The following is a 23,654-nucleotide window of genomic DNA, read 5'->3' as shown; positions in this document are numbered from 1 at the left end:
TATTGTTACGTTTAAAATAGAAAAACTTAGTCATCTAACAAAAATTAAAATGTAGCTGACCCGCTCTCTTTGAGTACTTCCATCGTCACTTGAGATTGTGGAATGTACTTCGTGTTGTCAAATAGTTTGAGTATATTGCTGGGCTGTCGTTTCTTTCTTAGTTACAATAATATAAGGCAGTTCTGTTAGTGATTTGTCGTTGAAAGTATATAGAAAATATGTCTATGGGAGTGTCATAACAGTATTATAGAAGGCTACATAAATATTTACAACGTCCATCTTTAAATTCATGATTTTTGGAACAACTTGATAACCCATGCACACGCACAAGATACGCAAGATATAAGCATTACACAAATTCTTGCACTACGCGAGTATTGAACTTACGACACGGTTACAGACTGGGAGTTTGCCTTTAGCACTCGGCTATCCGTTTAGTCAAACCTTACAATAATTGATTAATCATTTATCAATCCGCAGAGCAACTACAACAAATGACTGCTTATTTAAAAGAATAACTATTTACAGTAATGGTGTTTTGATTCAAATTATAATATTTGGAAAATACTTACAAAAGCTGTGTACCGTACTACCGCATTAGCGGGCGGCGCACGCGCAGGCGCTCCGCCGCGCTATGCGGTGCTCGGAATAGCTGCGACCTTTGCCACGTTTGTAACGTTGAGCGCCCTCTACCGGCTTTATATCGCACACATCATAATAAGTATAAATACAATATAATTTTATTTAAATATTTAAAAAAAATAGGTAATTCAATGAAATTAAACTGGAAAGCAGATGCTCTGAACCTATTTGTGGATTGAAAGCAGTGCATTAAATATCGTTTAATTTTTTGCATTTTCATTTATACAAAAAGAAATATTCGGCACTCTTTTACTTCTTCCAAAGTGCTTTAGATGTAGAAAAAAACACATGCACATTTTCTCTCATTATATCAAACAATAATATAAATGTTAAAATATCTCTCATTTAAAACATATGTTTACAAATATAAATGAAAAATAAACTTGTGTGTGAAAGTTAACATCATAAAAGAGGCGGGGCCTGTCGACACAGGTTAGTGGGAGTAGGACGATATCCTTTCACCCACCACTTAAAAAAGCCCGTCCAACAATCACGAGAAGTATTGAAAACAAATGAATATCGTCCACAATGAGCTTGTTGTAAGGGATATATGACTGATAAACAGTGAATAGGGGTAGTGGTATAATGTCATCCTTGGCATATTTCAGGACTTTTCAGCTCTATACGATATAAAACTAGTTTCATTGAAAATATTCGAATCAAATTCGGGAGAAGTACATTTTAAACAAAACGACTCGCGCATTAAAGAATTGAATCCTTGTGTAGCTGGTTGTCTCATAAACATTGACGTAACATGCACAAAGGCACCCAAACTCAAGGACTGGCATTCGTGGATCACACAAACACTTGTCTTAAGTGGGGACTTAACCTGTTACACTTTGAACTCAGTGGGCTTGGCGTGGTGACCTTAACCACTTGGCTATCCGACATATCCGTCCAGTAAAATTTTCAAAGGCGTACAGCGGACACAAGTCCATCATGCAAAGGCCTTGTTGAGAACTTTGATAATATACAATGTGATGTTATCTACCATGGGCCTATTATAAACGTAAAACCTTTTTGCAGAGTCGACGGGTGGCAGTGTGTTCGGCATCCCCCTGGCGCAATGCGTGGAGAGCGAGCGCGCGCTGCGCCGGCAGCAGCACAGCGGCTCGAGAGCGTCTCTCGCCTCGCTCGGAGCCCTCGAGAAGGGGGACGATGTAAGTACTGGTATTCAATCTAAATCAAAAGTTTTTTATTTCAAGTAAGCCGTTTACCAGGCACTTTCAAAACGTTACAGTGATGGCTCTAGTTGCGCGGTTTAAAAGTGTCATTCTTATGGAGAAGAACGGGCAAGAAACTCCATCCGAAACTATCGGTTATTCGAAATAATGAACTATACTATTGAACTGGCCCCGGTGTTACAGTGTAACAATTAAATAGTAAATATTGCAACAAGCTTTATCAGTCAAGTCTTCATGCAACATCCCCAATTCTTAAGAATTTCTTTATCTTTCTTCTTAAAAATTAAAGTAAAATGATAAACCTTAAGGTTTTATATTTTACTATTCTTAACGATGATATTTATTTAACTGGCAAATCCGAAACAAACATAACTTTATCCGAATCTTATTGATTGTATTCGTACATCCGTATCCGTAACCAGTTCCGATATTGCACATCCATGACGTCTCTGTTTAACACCTTTTATTAAATAAGGTATTTCCTGAAATCTGACCTATTTTTGACCTGGGGAAGTATTCATCGGCTACAGACCACTTTATGCCTGTTTTCACTATATAGGAAATACAAGTTATAGTTTGGACTCTTACCAGTTCAAATTATTGAACTGTTCTTTACCTCCGTCCCATTATAAATACGGTTGTCACACATAATACGCATTATTCACTAAGGATAAGGAAGGAATAAGTTGAGAAAGTGTAGGTATTAGAAAAGCATCGGTGTCCAAAAATATTGAAATTGTAATTAATGTAATTAATTCGTGTATTACTTCATACAAAAGTATCGGTCCCTAATGAACTGACATTCTCAAATGCAACGCATGTTTTACCAGCACGCGGAAAAAACAAAAATAGAACAACACTCTATCAATAGAAAATCATGAATTAAAAGATGCATCGATCAATCTATACATTAAACATCTATTTTCTACTGCAACCCAGTCTATTACAGCGTCCAATATAACTTGACCCTTAGAACTGTTATCCGAATCCCCCTTTTGTTTAGAGATTAAAGAATGGAGGGAAGAGGGGAGGGTCAAGTTAAATTGGTCGTATGAATGCGAGTTTGTCATTCGCCATTTGAGCGCTCAGAAATAGTTCGTGAGCGGTCGCCAAGACACGTAACGCGTGACGCGGCGCTGCACCTGGGCCTATCCACCACCAGCCTGGCTGCCGCTAGTTCCGTGCTACCAGGAAGTCAGCTCACGCAAGGTTGCTGCTTCTCGAAAATGTAGAGTCATCCTGACATTACGACATAATATGTACATATCAAACCTTTACTACACGTCTTTGGACTTTGCATTTATGATTTGACGATTGTATTGTAGAGTAACGAAATGTTAGCAAGGAGAGTGTACCACGATGGAGGTTTTATTAACTGATTGTAAAAATAATAAAGACGAAAACTTTTTCGCTTTCAGAAGAACGAAATCATTACAAACTAAACGATTTTAACGTCGTTCATAAATAACTTATTCATCGTTTTGTGTTTTATAATAAAGCTCATAAAACTTGTTATTAAAACAAGTAAAATCTTAATAAACACAACTCGGAACTCTCCAGAAATGCTCGATGCTCTTCCCAAACACCAAATCGCCGAAAACTGTAATCCCTATGACATCACCCAAAATCTAGAACAACAAAGTTCAAAGTAAATACCAAAACATTAACTTAATATACAACAAACAAACAAACAGTAATGCACCGTGAACATATTAAATCGTAGTTGCTAGAAAATTTTCCGCAGAATTCTCGGCGCTAACCAGTTACCCATGAAACAATGTGGTAAACGACCATTACAATGTGAGCCACCGTTTGTGCCCGGCGTTTATTGTTGCACGCATTTAGTTTCGGTATGTTTCAAACTCGACGATAAATTTATATTTTTGTTGTGTTTTGATTGTTCCAAAAAGTGACAGAACAAGTTATTTTTGAGTTTTGAGTAGTTTTTGAATCTAACAAGCTAAACAAAATTACAAGTCATTTGAAAAGTGCTAAATTTCATCGAATCGTAAAACTTATCTCACGTCACTAATAAAAAGAACTGTCTACGAAAAAATCAATAGGTAGAAACATTCAATAGCAAATCCGTTTATCAAATCAAATCGCGCTTTATTATGACACACGATTAATTGACAAAAGAACAAAAGAAAAAAATCATCAAAAACGGAAATCATAATTGTTAAACCGTAAACTAAACTACTTGAATAGCTTGTTATTATCATAAAACATAATATAATTTGCAGTTACTTCAGATTAAATGCACGAATAACTGAAAGTGTGGAGATCACTTTGCCAGTAACTGCTGCGCACAACGTACTCTGGAGGCATGCATTGTATAATCCACATTCTTCTCAAAAGACCGCGTGTTCCCTTTCTTATTTACCAATTGGATGATGTGAAATTGCCTACGATCTACACACGATTTACCTACTTAAGTGTATTCTCGTATATTTATCAAACAAGTACAACAGTCCCTTAACATAGAGGTAACAAAAATACATCATCTGTGAATATTTAAACTATCTAGCTACTAGTATAACCGTTAACCATAAAACATAAGGGCACACAGACAAGGCAGACCGCGGAACCTTATCAATAATAATCTATTTTCTATTTTGATCCTTTGCGTTCGGAACGCTACCTTAAAAGTTCCCATTATCAACAAAATACCATTACCTAGTAGACAGTCGACCAGACGGTGATTATCCAAATGTAGTTATGACAGTCGCCGATCCCCGCGCAACACAATGAACCTGTGTAATGACAGCTAATGTACACGGCTACGATTTACGACGGTTTGACGAGCAAATATGCTATGTCTAAGGGATTTCGCGATCGTTAACGGTTTTGTCGATATCTCATTTGTTTATGAGTTAGTTATATCCTTAGATTACATTTCGTGGTTATATCATTTAAATTTGTGTCTTTACGTCTTGTTTGGACCTATGATGACTACACCAATTGTATAATAGCTGTCTGTTGCAAATATAACTTGATCAATCTTTGAAAACGTCAAATAAGCACCAGTCTCAGGTTTAATCATTTGTATTTAGACGTCAAATTAGTCTTGACGGGTGTGTTCCTAATCTTATGTCGAAATTGTTTGTACCAGCTTTAACGAAAATGCAGCAAAAGCCCTTTCTTGAGAACCAAACTTGCCTGACATCAATATTTAACCAAATGAGTACAGCAATTTTTTTGCTGGATAAACAAATAAGTAGTTAATAAGTAAGGAAGGAATATCCAAACATACATTCTCCGTAAAGTTGTCTATTTCCCAGCTATGCGGCCTCATTCGAACGACTCAATCAATCCGAGTTATGACAAGGAATCGTCTTGTTTGCGATTCCCGTCGACTTGACGAGTCTATTTGAATACACGAGAAACGTTCTGTTGTCTAAACGTAAATGCAGTTTGTAAATAAACTTGAAGTTCGATACATGTAGTGTCTGGAGGAATTTGGTATCGAAATAGAGAATATTGAAAGATCTGATTCGAGTTCTTAAAGCTAGCAATGTTTTTTACAAATGCTATGTAGCCTAGTGGTTTCTTAGGTTTACGCGAATGTCTGCCCGTGACCATGATACCTGCAAAGGTGTCGAAACGTCGGGAACTAAAATCTAAAATTAAACCGCGATAAAATCCGTAAAAGTAATTTCATTTCAATTCTATGTAAGCCTTTAGGAGTATCTTTGACTAATACCAGCTGATTACTTCACATGAATGTCGGGGTCTAATTAACTGAGTATTTATTAATCTAATTTTCTAAGAACGAAGCAACCGACTAGTCACCATTATAATAATTATAACTATTTAAACTAAAGAAACATTTTGTTAAATTAAGAATTCAATGTAAACAAAATGTAACACGCCGTTAGCATGTTTTGATGATCATCAATGTCAACGCTTACCTAAATAACCGCGAAATATTTTAATTATAATTCGCACACATTTTCCTACACATTAAAATAGCATCAAAAAACTGAAAAGTCTAACAATGTTTCGCGTAACATTGAGTTATTTCTGCTTCAACGTAATCTATGAAAATAAAATTTTGCAAAAACATGAAATAGCGTTTCCTACTGCTTTTAAGACTGATACCACCAATGCTGGGAGATTAGAAGCTCTTGGAGTTATTTCTTACGGAAAAGGTGAAGTGTCTATTATAAAATTTCAAGTGAAATTTGTGTAATAATATTTATTTCAAATATTCCTGCTTGGACATGGTCAACATAGGTAGTTTTGAAGACTGCAAATAAGAGGATAGGTAACGGTGTTCAAATTTTTGATTGTTGCATTTAATATTGTCGGATAAATAAACAAAGCGTGAAGTTCTTTTCCTCCTCCCATTTAAAAGACCGTCAATTGTAATAATGTGCTTTTTGATGTAGGTATATCCTTTGAAAATCCACAACACAAAATGGAAAGAAGCTAAAGCTTTACACCAAACCAATTTAAAAACGAAACAGTTTAAACAAAACGACGAACACAAATAAATGTTCTGACGTTTCTCTTCTTAAATAACAGAAGTAATAGCCAACAATAAAGTGTAACCTTGCAGTATCAGTGTCAATAGGTCGTCTCTGACGTAGTGTTTCGTCACTGGTGTTCGGTTACCCGGCGTGTTCATTAAGGCCGTGATAAAATTATCGGATGACGCGGCAACGCACCGGTATATATACCAGAACTAAAATAACTATGTCTATTATAAATAAGATGAAATTGCTTACCTTGTTGAACGGAGTTGAGTGGAGGGTTGGGATTGGGATTTGTTGGGTTGTGATGGGTTGTTACGGTAAATTGAATATTAAGTAAAGTTTTAAAAGTGGTAGATCACATTTTTTGCGAAAAAAAATCGATGGAATAAAGAAACGCATAATTTTAAAGGTCAACAGGTCAACTTGCCAACTTGCAACTGCCAGGTTAACTTGAGCAAGAATGGGAAATCAATTTTGTAAAAATCTGCGAAAAAAATATTTTGGCGAGAATAAGTTTTATTAGATTTTATAATTTAAAGATATCTAAATTGAGCTGACAGCAGTTGTTTGTTAACAAATTATGTCTTTGTAGTTAAATACTGTAGTATTTGAACATTGTTGCAGTAGATTTTCTGTAGGCAGAAAGCTGAAATGTTGGTTTTATTATTAACACAAAGTACACAAGCGTTGCGTTTAACACGGTGTTACCGAAATTACTCATAATTATCAGAACACCTGTTATTTGGCACAAATTCTTCGTATTCCAGCGGACTAACCGCGGAATCTTGAAAATTATGAAGAACAAGATTTAGGTGTAATAAAAATGTTACATTTTGTTTACAAAGTCGTGTTGAAGTGTAGCTTTCTGTGTTTCTGTATGTTATTGATACTTATTCATATTTGGTTTTCTTGATCTTCAAAGTTTTGTTCACTTGTGCGTATTTTTATAATGAATTATCTAGCCCCGCACATGCCAGCTTTTTTCAAGTTCATACCGTGTTGGAAGTTAGTTACCCTTTCTAGTGTCATCTTTCGATTCGACATAATTGTGAAACTCTGTCAAAATAAACAATTTTACGAGGTTGCTTTCAAGCACGAGGACGTCCCGATCTGTGATTGTCAATTAATCAACACACCTTATTCATTTACATATTTATTCTTATTCTAATATTTACATTTTTAAAACTATATCAATACAAATTGAAAAATATACATAATTTACAAAGCGTCAAAAATGACATCTTCATCCCTGCCAAAGTCAGGAAACGTGCCCAGAAGGCTGGCTGCATGGCCACGTTGCATTGCAATGCTAATTCTTTGGACAAAATACAGACCAGCCTTCTGATCATGGGTCATTAGTTTAGTTTAATTTATTGTATAACTATCAGAAAGTATTCAATAATAAATGATTTATTCTTATTCATAAATTACAGAGTGAATCGTGTGACTCCGGTGACTGGGGCTGGACGGGGCTGGAAGAGGCTGGTCTCGGAGGGCCGAAGGTGCCGGCGCTGGTGTCTGCGTGTCTCGCGCACCTGAGGCGGCACGGCATGCACACGCTTGGCCTCTTCAGGGTTTCCGCATCCAAGAAGAGGGTTAGACAGGTAAGGATAAGAAAGTAGATAAGAAAGTTGATTAAGAGAAGTGGTTCTTATTCTTGATCATATTGTGATCACTGAGGGTCGGGAGTTCCATGGTTATTCTTTACCAGCTTTCTAAGGATACCAGTCACTGGCCATCAATAGACAAGTTTAGATTTTGGTTCTTGGTCAGATCTTGACGGTGTATATCCATAGAAGTATTGAATACAGGTCTTTTAATGGTTAGCCGAGCAAAAGATGGGACGTTCAAACATTTGTATGACACCCATTTTTTAAATTTCGATTTTCTATTTGTCTCAGGTAATTTTAATTAATCATTTTCGTTATGTTCAGCTTTATGACAGTCAGTCTTGTATTAAAAAACAACCCACAAATTAACAGCAATTTAGGAACATTTAATAGTATCCGTAGCTAATATTATACAGTCTGTGATTACCTAGTGCTTATCTAATAAACCAAAAAGACTTAGATTGTTAGATACTAATTTAGATTCAACCGACTATCTTCTTCTATGCGACCTTTTTAGAATTCTAATTCGAGCCGATCCTTACACAGATGGCGGTAACAGTAATGTCAGGCTATTTCCAATCGAATAATATTAGAACGAGATACAAACGATCATTATCAAAGATGAGATCTTAATTAAGGAAACAGCAACACTTGATTGGCAAGATAAGACACAAAGTCTGGCTTTAGTCTTAGTTCTAAATATGGAGACGATATGCATGCGGTGAGCTCATAGTCTAAACTTCCAGTGTTGGTCATGTTTAGATGCATGGATAGAATTATTTATATTCTTATGAAGGGCTATAGTTGAAATATATTTTAGTACATTTTAAAAGACCTGTGTTAAATGTCGGAATAAGTCGGAAGGATAATTATGAAAAAGGCATAAGTTGTTGTCTAAGTCTCCTGCTTGTCACCACTTGCATCTAATGATGAAAGTAATTATACTGAAAGGTATAAAAAGAAGCAAAGTTAAAGCCAAATATCAAATATTTTAACACCAAAAACATACAACTGACTTTAAAAACCATAAAGCCAATCTGAATAAAATGTTTTTTGGACCAAATAGGACTTTAAGAAGAAATTACACGTCACTTGAAGAAGAAATTTAGAAGAACAAAAATTGTAGAAAAACACTAGATGAGAAGATCAGCAAATGAAAATAATTTCAATTTTGATCAGGACACAGTTCCTTAACTAGTATTCCCACAGTGACAGAACGAACAACACTAAATCAAGCAGCAGTTTGTTTGCAGTCTCGAAATCAACATACTTCGAGAGAATAAAACACTGATCGACGAAATTAGATGTTTTCTCAAATGTACGGTTACACCAGCCGAGTGGCCCCGTTGACCTACATGCTGGTTTTATTACAAACTTTGCTATACCAACACTAAGTGTTACGTTTGGTACTGATTTCTATTACATTGTTAACGGACTGAGATAGACTAACTACGTGTTGTAATTTGTTGAGTATTTTTGGCGGTTTGTAAATATGGATTTAACGGGTTCTGTTTCATATTGCGGTAAATTCGTCTGTGAGATTAGTTTCGTTACTTTGTTACGTTTAGTTGCGTCATGCTGCGTTTGATTGTAATTCCTGTTATAAGCTTGTGCTAGGTTCCATTATATATATGCATTAACTCCAACTATTTACATGCTTAATTTTAAAGTTAGTCAAAGTGCTACTTACCTTCTTTCAGCAACGTCATAAATACCAATAACTGTTTCTAGAATCTGAAGCTTCTATATCCCCACTTTAATTTTGTAAGCATTACCGAAGGTGGCTTTGGTGACCGTTTTCTATATAAACCTACTTCTACCTCAGAATCTTACATCAAATTGATGTACTGTTACTTTGCCCATCTTAACTATATTTTTGGAAAATTTTGTAATAAATCGTATTTCCAAATGTTTCCAGTTGCGTGAGGATTGGGAGCGGAGTCAGGAGGCGGCGCTAGACGCGGCGGTGTGTCCGCACGACGTGGCCACGCTGCTGAAGGAGTTCCTGCGGGACCTGCCCGACCCGCTGCTCTGCAGAGACCTCTACCCAGCATTTTTGCAAACACAAAGTAAGTTATCGGAGAAGGTAATCTTTATGTATTTTATAGCACGTAATATAATTAAAAAAGTCTTTTGTTTTATTATGCACTATTTTCTGAATGTAAAATGTAGAAGAAGCCTTTCAAACCCTCTAATTCTATTTACTTGTATTGTTGTAGCTTCAAAAATTGTTTTCAAAGTTTTTTTTTCTCTTTTTTGTATTGATTGACATTTTTGACCTGACTAGTTCAGAATGAGTTAGCCAGCCAATTATTCCCCGGCTCCTAAAGGTCAACTTATTAAAACAAAAACTGTTGCTTCCAGAAATCCACAACCGTCGTTTCCAGTGGGAAGCGCTCCGGCTGATCGTGCAGCTGCTGCCAGCGGCGCACCGCGACACGCTGAGCGCGCTGCTGGCGTTCCTCGCGCAGTTGGCCGCGCACGCCACCGACACGCACGAGCCCGGCAACAAGATGGACGCCGCTAACCTGGCCACCATCTTCGCGCCTAATATCTTACATAGGAATAAACCTAATGAACCCGCCAGGTAGGCAGCAAAAATCGAAAGCCTAATTAGACTTCATAAGGAATGACGAAAATTTAGAGGAAAATGCTCGCATCAAACAATCCTTCACTCCTGCTATTTGTTCTTAATCAGCTTAGATCACTGCCAGATAACAGCCATGTATTAGATTAAGTCAAAAAACACGAAAATCACCAAAAGAGCAAATAAAACTACAGATGTCAAGTCAAATCGAGAATGGAGAGCCTAAGAGTTTATATCACAGATCTTACGCTGACCTAGATGTATATATCTACTGGTGATGACAGTGGTGCTATGCAATTTTCCAGCGTGGAACAGCTCTCGGAGCGAGCAGACGTGATCAACGTAGTTCGGCAGCTTGTGGAGAAGCAAGCTGAGCTGTGGACGTTACCGGCGGAGCTTCTGCACGAGGCGTACATCCACCTCGCACACACCGCGCCCGCGCACCTCGACTCCTTGCTCTTGAGGAGAGCTGAGTAAGTACCTACTGAACACCGTATATATTTTGAGTGTGGTCTCCTAATGAACTGTCGACAAAGATCGACATACTTTTACCATATGACGTCCCTAAAACCATCACAGCTGTGACAATCGCAGTTCATACCAGTGTGAAACTTGTAACTAATTTTTGTTTTCTTTTTAATACTACCGAAGATTATAAGACCAGTCGTTATTTGTGCAATGAACGCCACTTCGACATAACTCTTTCCAAAAATATAAAAAAATATTGTCTTTTTCCATCCATTTATGGTAACCATACAAAAAACCAGTGTCTCCACTTAAAATACCACCTTACCGGAAAAATTGTACAAAACCACAAAAGGTACCATTCCCTGACCATTGAGAATGTTCGTTCCTCCCCTCACAAATCCAACCTCCTCAGCTGTGCAGCGGAGGCGAGCGCGGAGAATTCAGAGAATAGTCTGCGGCAAGTGTGGTCGAGGGAACAGTTCCTCCACGGAGCGGCCGCCACGGGCGGGCCTGCTAACATGACTAGGTAAACAGCTTCCAGTTTGTCAACGGATAGTTAAGGTCACCACGTCAAAGCGCACGCGAGTTCGATCCTCGCGTAATATCGCATTTGTGTGATCCAAGAATAATAAATTGTCCTGAGTCTGGATGTCTTTGTGCATGTGATTTGAGTGTTCGTGAGACCCCCCGCGAAACAAGGGTTAAATTCCTTAAGGCGGGAGCCGTTTTTTAAAGAAGAATGCTTTCCATCGATTTGTTAGCCTGCCGTCTAAAGGGAGCTTCCCATCACCGTGTTGAAAATTTAGTAAACCAATGTTTTCTTTGATACACTTAAATGACTTGTAAAAGTCCAAATGTGAGACTGTTAAAACCAAGATAGTCTAAAAAAAATAAAGTTGGTAAAATACAGTGTTATTAACTTACGTTTACTTTTCTCCTATGGCTCTCACAGCTTGATCTGGTATCCTTGATGATGAGTGTGGTATGTTAAGCCTTCTGCCTGTTGTTGGCAGACGCAGCGAGAAGAGCTACTCGCAGCACAGCCACAGCCGGCGGACGAGAGAGGTCACCTCCGACACGTCGTCGGGATCCCTGTCGTCTGCCATGACTATAGTTACCAGGTACGATACAACACATCTTTTACAAGTAACCTTAAATTTACGAATTACCATGTTACTGGTATGGCTTTCAAGGCAAAAATAGTGCTTCTTTTAGAGTGTAAGAATTTCAAGACATTGTTACTTAATTTTACGACATTGATAGTGGAAGTATCTGTCTGCGATTTGTGTTTAAATATAACGTCATTTGCAGAGTTAGGAGCAGTGAGGAGTGTGGCAGTAGCGGTGTCCTGTGCGGCAGCAGCACTCCCGCCGCTCGCACCGACTCTAATGACTCCAATGACTCCGCCAGTGATTATAATGAGGTAGCGACATACTATTACTTTCTAAAATTAAAAGCTGGAGAAATCAAAATTATACTTGGTTTTAAAAGAATTTTGTTTTAAAGTTGACTGAATCCATATAATGTGTTCAGACTCTGGGCGGGTCTGACGACGACAGCTGCGTGATCACAGCGTCGCTGCACATCCCGGCCGCCTTCAGCCGCGGCGGCGGGCGGCGCGGGCCGCGCACCTCCCCGCGCCGCCGCTCCACGTCCGGCAGCGAGTCGTCCAACAAGTCGTCCAACAAATCGTCCAACAAGTCGTCCAACAAGCGCGACTCGGCGGTGGGGTCGTCCGGCGCGTCCGGCGCGTCCGGCGCGTCCGGCGCGTCAGGCGCGTCGTCCCCGCCGGCCAGCCCGCCGCCCGCCGCGCTGCGCGTGTCGCTCACCTCCGCCGCCGAGCTGCGCCGCCCCGCCACCGACATCGACCGCCTCATGGCGCTCAGCAGGTAAGGGCCACAATCCTGTTTTTAATATGTATTTTTGGCTCATCATAAAATCTAGATTGTACAGAAATATTAACTCCCACTACCTGAACCTACAGTGTCTAGTTTGTCTAAAAAATTTAAGGAAAATAGCAAACAGAAAATACTTACTTCAGTCAATTACATAAATAGTTCCATAATCGCAACAAAAATATTCTGATGGTGTTCGTCTTCTCTAACAGAGAGCGCAGCACGTCGGATGCGCGGGCCGTGATGCTGCGGCAACACGACTCGGGAGTGGCGACTGGGACCACCCCCAGCGCGGGGGCCAACGCGGGGGCTGCGGGGGCCGAGGGGACCCGCAAGCAGCCCCCCGCCACGCTCTACAAGCGAGGAGAGCTCATCTCCAGTGCGAGGCCCTCCACGTGACAACATACGTCATTTTACATACATACACTAATATTTATCACTTTGGAGTGCGTTTTATTTACTAAACCACCTTGCAATTGCCGTTCGATTTCTCCTTGTATTATTTTACAAGAAGGCTGTTTTTCAGCGAATTCACTTACATCGGAGAAAAAATAATATACCTATCTAAAGAGTTCGGGCGAAAATAAAGAAGCTTGGTCATGACGTGGAATCGTGAGATCACTTCCTCAAACTTCTAATTTGAGGGCACCCTTTCTCAACATTTAAAAAAAAATGTAGAAGAAAGTTGGACTTTGCCCATTTTATAAAAGTAATTCCGTAAAACAGTAAAACCAATTATGTTGTTCCAAGTAGTGTATTCCATGATTGTGTGGGTTGCTCATGTGGTGTGCTAACGCCGGTGCAGTTTGTCGCGCATGATGATGGCGCCCAGCTTGGACACGCCGTCCTGGTACTCCGTCTTGCCGAGAGGTGGCACCGCTGATGTGGTTTCTGTAAAGCAAATTGAAAATTATGACCTGCTTAACCGTGAATCTCATGAAATAAAAGAAATTGGCAAAAATCTTCTGGTCAAGCAGTGAAAGTCTGCACGCAATCTAGCAGCAAATTTCTAGTAAAAAGGCTAAAGTTTTAAAGAGTAGGTACTTAAATTGCAAAACTTCAGTGTAAGTCAAATGTTAGCATTGTCATGATTCTAAAATACTTTTCGTAAACTCAAAATCTTGGCTTGGTGGCGAACCATGTCATAGGATAGAAGTTGAAAAATTCCGAACCAATATTTTCTTAATTTAGCCATGTTACAAATGTAAGTCCTGCTCACCGCACTTGGCCCGGGGGTCGCTGGCGCTGCCGGACACCTGCTTGGAGATGGTCTTGGGCGCGGCCTTGCCGGGCTTGGGCCCGACGCGGCACGGGTCGCCGGGCAGCCGCATGGGCTGCGCGCACGGGCCCGTGCCCGCAGAGTCTGCGGCGCGTTGCAAACCCTCGAACTTGGCACCGGGACCTGTATACGACGAAATTTTAAGTCAATACATATAGTATAAATGGAATATTTCGTTAAGATTTTATTTAGGGAATTAAAAAATCCTGATTTACCATTATGCACTAATACTGCCTATTCATGAATCAGTGTAATCAAACCAATCCCCGGTATTGATTTTCTATGAGAAATGGCTTTTTTATTTATAAGACACGCGAAAATATCATGCGGATTTTGGTAGCTTGTCATTTGATGGTATGATATTTACTTTTACGGCTGATCGCAGCTTTACGGTTTTGTCTCATAAAGTCTTATATGCTTATGCATACCTGTCTCACAATAGTCGACCTGGTATGTTGTTTTGTTCCGATCCCGGTCTATTCTTTGCTTCAACTCCGGCGATGCCTCGTTTTGCAAGATGCTATACAGCATCGGGTATTTTGATTGTAGCTTTAAACAAACACATGATATTCAATACCTCCATTTAAACTTTTATGTACGAATTAGCTACCTTTTTAATACCAGTGGTCATGAGAGTCTTATTTAAATTCTTTTTAAGTAATCATTCACCTTATCTAAGAAAGCGTTGGGCTGATCGTAACGCGATGTCGGCGTCTCTGGGGCAGCTGCGACACGCACCGGGTACAGTTTTGGATCTAACATTGGCCCCATTATCTGAAATATTAAAATTCAGAAGATCATAATAAAGTAAAGATCAATGTCGGATATTTCATAGAGATTTTTTTTAAGGTCGTACTAGTCCACGATTGCAGCTCACTTATGAAACCAAAATAAATTCATGTTATAATTTATAATATGGCAGGTAAACGATTTGAAGCGTAGGTAGCGGGTAAGTTTGACTCCTTTAGCAAAATTGATAAATCACGTTCTAAACAGTGGGATGCAACAGGAGATTAGTATAGTGATATTCTTGTGATTAGTAAGAAGAAAAAATGTGGTCACGAACTTCATTGCGACTCCATCCGCCTTCTTTGCCTGGTGGCAGTTGCGGCATCTCCCCGCCGGAGTACTGCGGGCAGCGGCAGTCCGGCGGGCGCGAGTGCTGCAGGCATGCTTGGTAGAATGCTAACTCTTCGCCAGATAACTTCTGAACACTGGAAATATGGTAACTTATAACACTAGTGAACTCCTGATCAGTGAGTGAGATAATTATTGCAAGGGAACCCTCGAAGACAATACATAATTTATGGGAACGACTGACCCCAAATTATGAAGTCGCAAACAAACTTTAAATCTTAATAACCGTCTGATTGATAAGGTTAAGTAGGTGATTGTTGTATAATTACTTCAGCATTAACTGGGTCCAAGTATATGTATACCATTAAAATTAGTAAGTGTCTCTGACAGAAACCTTTAAAAATACAAAACTAATGACAGTTCAGAAACTACTTTGAAGCGACTTCGCGGACCACTAACCGAACTAGTTTTTAGACCAAGTCTCCATCCACACTATCACCACTGTTAGCCTATTATCTAACTACAGATACTCACTCCGCGAGTCCGGCACCCCCGCCGCCGACGCCGCCGGTACCCCCACCGCCAATGCCACCACCACCGCCCGGAAACCCCGGCGGACTAGCCCCGGCATTGGCCCCAGTCCCTGGCAAGTTCGGCCAGAGATAATCCTTTCTGTAAGTTGTCAGGTAATGATCCATAACTTTACTGCATCCTCTGTCATCTCGTAATTACAACCAATTTTGCGATTTGTACTAAATACAGTGCATATTAGCAACTTTAAATTTTGATAAATGTAACCAAATGCCTGTCACGTTGACAAGGCGTTGTTGTCTGGATTACTGTTTTTGATGTGTGATGAGGTCTTCGTAATGAGGTTTTTAGGCGTTGATGCTTCGCCTGTGGATGTGTTAATCCTCCTTTGGAAGTTTAGTGCATTATTTACACTTATCTAGCTTCCAATTCTTATTACTTACTTCCAATGAATTGGGATTACTCGTAATGAAAACCCTAAGTTTATTTTACGGACGCAAATTACATATAAATTACAAATTATTATTTTTTGGCAAACGCACATGCCTCAACTTATTTCGCTAAACCTTTAGGTATGTAGGTTAATGACTGTGTGTTTATAATTATAAAAAAATATATATTCTGCTTTACCAGTTCCTGCTGTTTCCTGTAATTTCAATAAAACGACCATATAACATTCAAAACAACTTTATTAAGCAAGAAAATTCATAATCTATAAGTGTACATGTAGGGGTTCTTCCACCGGCCGTATCGTGGCTCTTTGCGGGGTTTGCCGAAGGGATTCTTTTCGAGTACAACCTTCGCCAGCAGGCCGTGGCACGCGCCATACGTGGTGTCTCCTGTGTTCACGCGTAGGATACGTCGAAGTTCCTCTGGAAAAGGAGCAAAGGATTTATTTATAGTTCAGGCTCGTGAGGTATTGTGGTGTAATTTTGGAAGTAAGGAAAATAGTAACAGAAATAAGAATATAGGTAATTATAAAACTTCAAACTGTATGTTGAAATGTTAAAAGTTTACCTAAGTTATTCATACATTCATCTCGATACATATTGTAGGCAAAGGTATGTTACCTACCTATCAAACATACACTTGTTGTTAAAAATTCTACGGGAAGAATAAGTGCTATTCCGTTTAAATTCCTACATAGGCTTCTTTGATATTGTGCGTGTGTGTGACTGTGATGTTAGGCAAAAAATATAGTGTACAAATGTTAGCCAAGTTAAGAGCTCACTTCGCAAAGAATTATCAAACTTGGGCTTCATGGACATGGCGGAGGGCGGCTCGGCGTACTTCTCAGGTCGCGGCGCGCGGTACGAGCCGCGCTGGCTGGTGTCGGGGATCGCGATGTCGTCCGGCAGGCGCAGGGTCTGCAGTGCGCGGGCGCGCCGGGCCAGGTTCACAGACATGAACGGGAGCTCTGAACATATGCAGTGGCTCGGAGATAGACAAAGATTTGTGTGAAAGAAGGTTGAATGATGAATGGAGAGTAATGGAAGCAAACTACACTCTTTACCGTGATTAATTAGGAAGATTAAGGTAAATTGGTTATAATTATTTCTACTTTCAACGTAAGAAATTTTCAGTATACTTCTCAACCATCATCAAAAAGTTGATCAGATTAAATCCGACTATTTAATCGAATCCTAGTCCATTATTGTCTGTGGAAGCTATTTCCGTAAGTTTAATTTTAATAAATTATGGGGCAATTACTGAGAAAAGAAACATAAAATTGGCAACTTTAAAAACCTTCATAAAAACCATTAAGTCAACGGTTGTAGTAAGTAAATATTACCTCTAGAACAATACTTGGTCAAGTATTCAGTTCGCTTTAGGTCTTGTTTCGCGTTGTCGATGGGGACGGGGTCCAAGTCTTCGGACATGTACTTCTTGGTCACTTTTGGGTAGTCTTCTTTGAACTGTAGGGAAGAGAATAGCTAATTGAGATCATAATATATATTTTCTTTAGATTCTCAAAACTGCTCAGCGATAAACTGGTCTGACTGGGCTGTTCTACTAATGGTGAAATGGCCATATTTTAATCACTAAAGGTTCGATTTGTCTTTGTAATTAACATTTTCCGGGCAGTTACTCTGGTATCGTAGAAATGAGACCGATAAGCTAGTGCCATCTCACTTCTGTAATGGGCCCAAATGAACATCTTTCGGCGATGAGCAATAAGAATGGATTTATATTTGAAAGAGATCATTTGTAGCATAAAATAACATGTAACTGTTAACTTGTTACTTACTTTAAATGATTAATTGAATAATATCACTTTCCTTTTCCTTGCTGCTATTGCCTGACGGGGTCCACAATTGTTACCCATTTCATTTTTAATATATTGCCGAGTGTGCATAAAGTATTAAGTGCTACAACCCTTACCCTTTCCACAGCCTTTTTGTAATATTCATGTTTCATGGGACAGAGGATGTCGGGGCACCTCCGCGGGGCCTCCCTGGTCTTCAGCGAGTCACGATTCATACCAACTATAAGACAGTCATCGTCAACCGCTTTGCGTCTGGGACTTTTGCTATAAATTTATAATAATACCTTTTAAGAGGAAATAGAACCTGATATAACGAATTTGGACGAAAACGTGAGAGGCAATTAATTAGCTGGAATACAAACATTTCATCACAGTCACTATAAGCTAGTTCCTATCACTACTCATCAGTCTGAGTAGTGCGTATGATTGACCCAAGGATTCGACGAAACCTGAGAACCATTATCAGAGCCTAGGAACGTCTAAAGATATATGTGGATAGTTGGATACTAGCTGGCGGCTTCGCCCGCCTGTATGTCGGTAATAGCTTCAAAAACATTATATACCTATGTGTCAGTGCAATAGCTACCTCCATACCAAGTTTGATCGCAATTGGTCTAGTAGTTTGGGTGTGAAGAGGTAACAATTATACACATAGCACACTCCACTTTCTTCTTTTTTCTTTTCCTTACGGATTTATAAAGTTAGTGTAATTTGTCAAACTCCTGAAGCTCGGAAGTTAAGGATGGGAGAATTATCGTGTTAGGTGTGAAATTATACTGTAACAATAATGATAGAATCCTTATTAACCGTAGAAGGTACTTACGGTTTAATCTTCTTGTCATAGTCCACCATATACACAGAACGATATTCTATTTCGCCGTCGAAGACAGACATTTTTGTCGAGTTTTTGTAAAAAAATACTTAAATATAAATCCCGTTTTTAAGACTAGAGTCAAGAGTCGCGGTATCGATGTTGTGTTGTAAATATGATTGATGGAAGTTTGACGTTATCAAAAATATATTTCTTTTTCTTATGGCGTAACATGTCATTTTTTTAGATAATAAACCTTTTTTTGTAAAATTTGCAAGTGGAAACTTGTTATAGTCGCTTTTTAAAGAGTGTTAAAGAGGCGATGAAACCTGACTTTGTTTCGACGTTTCTTCTCAGGGTAGCCAGCAAGGAAATGTCAACTCCAGCAAGCTTAAAAAAATGACATGTAAATGTGATATCGTCTATCCTATTTGCAGAATAAATTATTTCATTTCATTTATTTAAATTCTAACACATTGCAGAAGAATTAAATAACAAATAAAACCAAAACTTAATAGAAATTTATAATCACTTTATTACTATACATTAATGGTGTGCATAACAAAATAACTGGTATCATATATAATAATAATAATAATTCTGTATACATCTAATTACATACATTCCGGCGCGCAGTCAGACGCGCGACTAAAAGGCAACTCTCTCATGTTTAGATAATACGACTTTCATCGACGGTGCGACTTTTTATTCGACTTCAGAAGGTTTTTTGTAGTAAAGTTGATATATTCTGTCTAGCCTTTACCCAACGTAAATTGGTATGTTTTTGGGTAAGGAGGTGTGTCATATGTTTAGAAGTTTTTTTTTTATATTTGGCTGAATGCTTTAAAGCCCAAGGTAATTTAGGAATTCGTGCTCGGCAAAAAATATGAACTTAGAACCCTTAGTGAGATTAAGTATTGAAAAGGCGCAGTCGATAAAAATCCAATTATCTTTACAAACTTCGTTCAAACAAAACTTCAATTATAATTTATTCCTTAGCTAAAAATTAAATGAAGACGCGTATTCGGCGTCTATATACAAAAGACATGTAAAAATGGCATCGATATTAACATTAAATCAAGCTCTTTACATGTAGCAGAGTTATATTAATAAAACGTGTAAGAATATCATTCAACAAAATATCAGCATTCCCCTTTGTAAAGTTAAATTTCGTGGGTTCAAGGACTCGTCTTTTTTTTACATCTTTGACCCCTAAGTATTCGTTAATTTCACATAATATTGGCACGTAGGGCTATTATTAAGAACAAGCTTAACAGCGTGTTAAGACAAAGTTCTTAATTGAATAAATTCCGTATGGTTCCAATATAGTGATAAAAATACATACGTCACACTTTTACCTGTGTTTACACAGATTCGGCCTGTCACAAACTAGGAGGGAAGTCTGGCCTACTACTGGTCTGGTCTACTAGAATGAATGACCCTCCCAATAAGTATGTCTATATGTCACTGAACTTCTCTTAAATAGCTGGACCAAATTACATTTGTTTTTCTTTTGCTGGCATTTTGTTGGCACCTTTCATAATTTAGTTTCACAAATCAGCCAAGCAGCTTCGGGATCATTTATAATGTATGATATTCTTACTCGTCCAAGCAATTTTCTATAATACAATAACTAACTACGTTCAGTCAGTCGTCTTGCTATAATTTAGATATACTCTCAAATGATAGTTATAATATCTACACGTTCACGACTGCTTTGATTTTAGACAAGTTTCAGTTAAGTAACGGGGTGTAAAAGATATTATTTACCAGTTTTCATATAATATAAAAATGATTACTGATGGCTCGGCAAAAATGCGGCAAAACACTGAAATAAAGAAAATTGCTCCATTTTATGCTATTATGGAACAATATAGCCTTTTCAGACACGGTTAACGCTATAGAACGATTTCTCTGCCTTTTGCAATCTGCTCGCATTTGTCCTTTTTGTTTTAGTGACCGTACATTGATTTTTGTCCTATAAGTTCTTAAACTTGCTGTAAAATCAAAGCAGTCCTTTTCAAATATACTCAGATATAATATAAGCCCGCTATATGACAATCTGGATCACAGACCACTTTAGGCTACATTTTATGTACACAATAATAAAAGACACCGCTATCATGCGACTGTATATGCTAGACTAGTCGCTGGAACGTAAGACTAGTCGCAGAAACGCAAGACCAATCGCTGCGATTTGTCTTAGTTATAAATATTTTTCTTTTATTTCAATTTGTCAAATAATTCAGTTTACATAATTAAAATAAACTAAATAATGACCGTAGCTTCGATTCTTTTTTAAACCACATCAAATGTATTTTTTTTTGTTTTCAAGATTTAGATTCAAAAAAGATGATATATTTTACCTTTAATTACATTGTTGTATTTAACATATTTAAGCAAATTAATAAACAGATACTAAAACAGTGATTCAATAGTTACTATGGATCTGAAAACTTTGGAGAATAGTTTTGATCATAAGGAACTTTCCAATTGGTTCAACATTCACATTTAACCCATGACAATAGTAATAATCAAGGTATAACAAGCGATTACAGGAAACAATGTTTAGTGAAACCCACAGTACCGCTTATTACATATCTTGCAAAAGAAAAGCCACAAAACATTAGCAACATACAATTGTTTAATTATTTAAGTGTTATAGATTAATTAGATAACACATTTGAATAATAATAATCGTGGATATATATTGTAAGCGCTTGCTTTCCACAAGATATGCAATAGAGTAAGCTTATATCAGAACCGTATCAAAGTTTTCAGACCGTTAGTAATTTAACTAAAAAAAAATACTGGTTGTCATGTAACTTAAATCTATCTCCATTGAAAAATTGTATTAAAAATGATATGAATGTCGGGTCACGATTTTTTTTTAGAATTTTCTACGCCATCTGTCAAATTTGATAACTTACATTGTTTCTTTATTCGTCGATGTTTTCATTAGGAACCAATATTAAGTTCAGCACAGAGCAACCGAGAAACATAACCATAGTAAAGATTGAGATTGAGATTGAAATAACAGGTGTTCTGATAATTATGAGTAATTTCGGTAACACCGTGTTAAACGCAACGCTTGTGTACTTTGTGTTAATAATAAAACCAACATTTCAGCTTTCTGCCTACAGAAAATCTACTGCAACAATGTTCAAATACTACAGTATTTAACTACAAAGACATAATTTGTTAACAAACAACTGCTGTCAGCTCAATTTAGATATCTTTAAATTATAAAATCTAATAAAACTTATTCTCGCCAAAATATTTTTTTCGCAGATTTTTACAAAATTGATTTCCCATTCTTGCTCAAGTTAACCTGGCAGTTGCAAGTTGGCAAGTTGACCTGTTGACCTTTAAAATTATGCGTTTCTTTATTCCATCGATTTTTTTTCGCAAAAAATGTGATCTACCACTTTTAAAACTTTACTTAATATTCAATTTACCGTAACAACCCATCACAACCCAACAAATCCCAATCCCAACCCTCCACTCAACTCCGTTCAACAAGGTAAGCAATTTCATCTTATTTATAATAGACATAGTTATTTTAGTTCTGGTATATATACCGGTGCGTTGCCGCGTCATCCGATAATTTTATCACGGCCTTAATGAACACGCCGGGTAACCGAACACCAGTGACGAAACACTACGTCAGAGACGACCTATTGACACTGATACTGCAAGGTTACACTTTATTGTTGGCTATTACTTCTGTTATTTAAGAAGAGAAACGTCAGAACATTTATTTGTGTTCGTCGTTTTGTTTAAACTGTTTCGTTTTTAAATTGGTTTGGTGTAAAGCTTTAGCTTCTTTCCATTTTGTGTTGTGGATTTTCAAAGGATATACCTACATCAAAAAGCACATTATTACAATTGACGGTCTTTTAAATGGGAGGAGGAAAAGAACTTCACGCTTTGTTTATTTATCCGACAATATTAAATGCAACAATCAAAAATTTGAACACCGTTACCTATCCTCTTATTTGCAGTCTTCAAAACTACCTATGTTGACCATGTCCAAGCAGGAATATTTGAAATAAATATTATTACACAAATTTCACTTGAAATTTTATAATAGACACTTCACCTTTTCCGTAAGAAATAACTCCAAGAGCTTCTAATCTCCCAGCATTGGTGGTATCAGTCTTAAAAGCAGTAGGAAACGCTATTTCATGTTTTTGCAAAATTTTATTTTCATAGATTACGTTGAAGCAGAAATAACTCAATGTTACGCGAAACATTGTTAGACTTTTCAGTTTTTTGATGCTATTTTAATGTGTAGGAAAATGTGTGCGAATTATAATTAAAATATTTCGCGGTTATTTAGGTAAGCGTTGACATTGATGATCATCAAAACATGCTAACGGCGTGTTACATTTTGTTTACATTGAATTCTTAATTTAACAAAATGTTTCTTTAGTTTAAATAGTTATAATTATTATAATGGTGACTAGTCGGTTGCTTCGTTCTTAGAAAATTAGATTAATAAATACTCAGTTAATTAGACCCCGACATTCATGTGAAGTAATCAGCTGGTATTAGTCAAAGATACTCCTAAAGGCTTACATAGAATTGAAATGAAATTACTTTTACGGATTTTATCGCGGTTTAATTTTAGATTTTAGTTCCCGACGTTTCGACACCTTTGCAGGTATCATGGTCACGGGCAGACATTCGCGTAAACCTAAGAAACCACTAGGCTACATAGCATTTGTAAAAAACATTGCTAGCTTTAAGAACTCGAATCAGATCTTTCAATATTCTCTATTTCGATACCAAATTCCTCCAGACACTACATGTATCGAACTTCA

General features: G+C 37.8%; 3 protein-coding genes across 6 annotated transcripts in view; 1 reads left to right on the top strand and 2 right to left on the bottom strand.

The window, feature by feature from the left end:
- The window catches only part of LOC113502788 (rho GTPase-activating protein 6-like), a 43,448-nt gene extending 30,141 nt beyond the window's left edge, over positions 1–13,307 (top strand). The window contains exons 4-13 of one of the 4 annotated variants that reach the window (XM_026884478.1): positions 1,669–1,802; positions 7,738–7,908; positions 9,833–9,983; positions 10,279–10,501; positions 10,807–10,974; positions 11,382–11,495; positions 11,989–12,090; positions 12,281–12,392; positions 12,503–12,858; positions 13,077–13,307. In XM_026884478.1, the coding sequence (XP_026740279.1) occupies positions 1,669–1,802; positions 7,738–7,908; positions 9,833–9,983; positions 10,279–10,501; positions 10,807–10,974; positions 11,382–11,495; positions 11,989–12,090; positions 12,281–12,392; positions 12,503–12,858; positions 13,077–13,263 (1,718 nt within the window). In that variant the 3' untranslated portion in view covers positions 13,264–13,307. Of the gene's footprint in view, positions 1–1,668; positions 1,803–7,737; positions 7,909–9,832; positions 9,984–10,278; positions 10,502–10,806; positions 10,975–11,381; positions 11,496–11,982; positions 12,091–12,280; positions 12,393–12,502; positions 12,859–13,076 lie in introns of all 4 variants that reach the window. The other 3 variants (XM_026884477.1, XM_026884480.1, XM_026884479.1) reach the window with 3 other exon arrangements.
- A 297-nt stretch (positions 13,308–13,604) lies between these two features.
- Positions 13,605–16,071, bottom strand: LOC113502789. Its single transcript, XM_026884481.1, has 6 exons — positions 15,755–16,071; positions 15,210–15,357; positions 14,813–14,917; positions 14,572–14,692; positions 14,084–14,266; positions 13,605–13,755 (listed from the first exon to the last, which is right to left on the bottom strand). The coding sequence occupies exons 1-6, from the start codon at positions 15,916–15,918 to the stop codon at positions 13,655–13,657; spliced, it is 822 nt and encodes a 273-aa protein (XP_026740282.1). The 5' UTR covers positions 15,919–16,071; the 3' UTR covers positions 13,605–13,654.
- Positions 16,072–16,422: 351 nt separating this feature from the next.
- On the bottom strand, positions 16,423–19,161 carry LOC113502790. Its single transcript, XM_026884482.1, has 5 exons — positions 18,841–19,161; positions 18,134–18,281; positions 17,544–17,667; positions 16,983–17,168; positions 16,423–16,623 (listed from the first exon to the last, which is right to left on the bottom strand). Exons 1-5 carry the CDS (start codon positions 18,909–18,911, stop codon positions 16,457–16,459), a joined length of 696 nt encoding a protein of 231 aa, XP_026740283.1. The 5' UTR covers positions 18,912–19,161; the 3' UTR covers positions 16,423–16,456.
- Between the last annotated feature and the right edge of the window lie 4,493 nt (positions 19,162–23,654).

The sequence above is a fragment of the Trichoplusia ni genome, chromosome 18, assembly GCF_003590095.1.
Source record: "Trichoplusia ni isolate ovarian cell line Hi5 chromosome 18, tn1, whole genome shotgun sequence".
Classification (NCBI taxonomy): Eukaryota; Metazoa; Arthropoda; class Insecta; order Lepidoptera; family Noctuidae; genus Trichoplusia; species Trichoplusia ni.
This window is presented reverse-complemented; position numbering and strand designations above follow the sequence as displayed.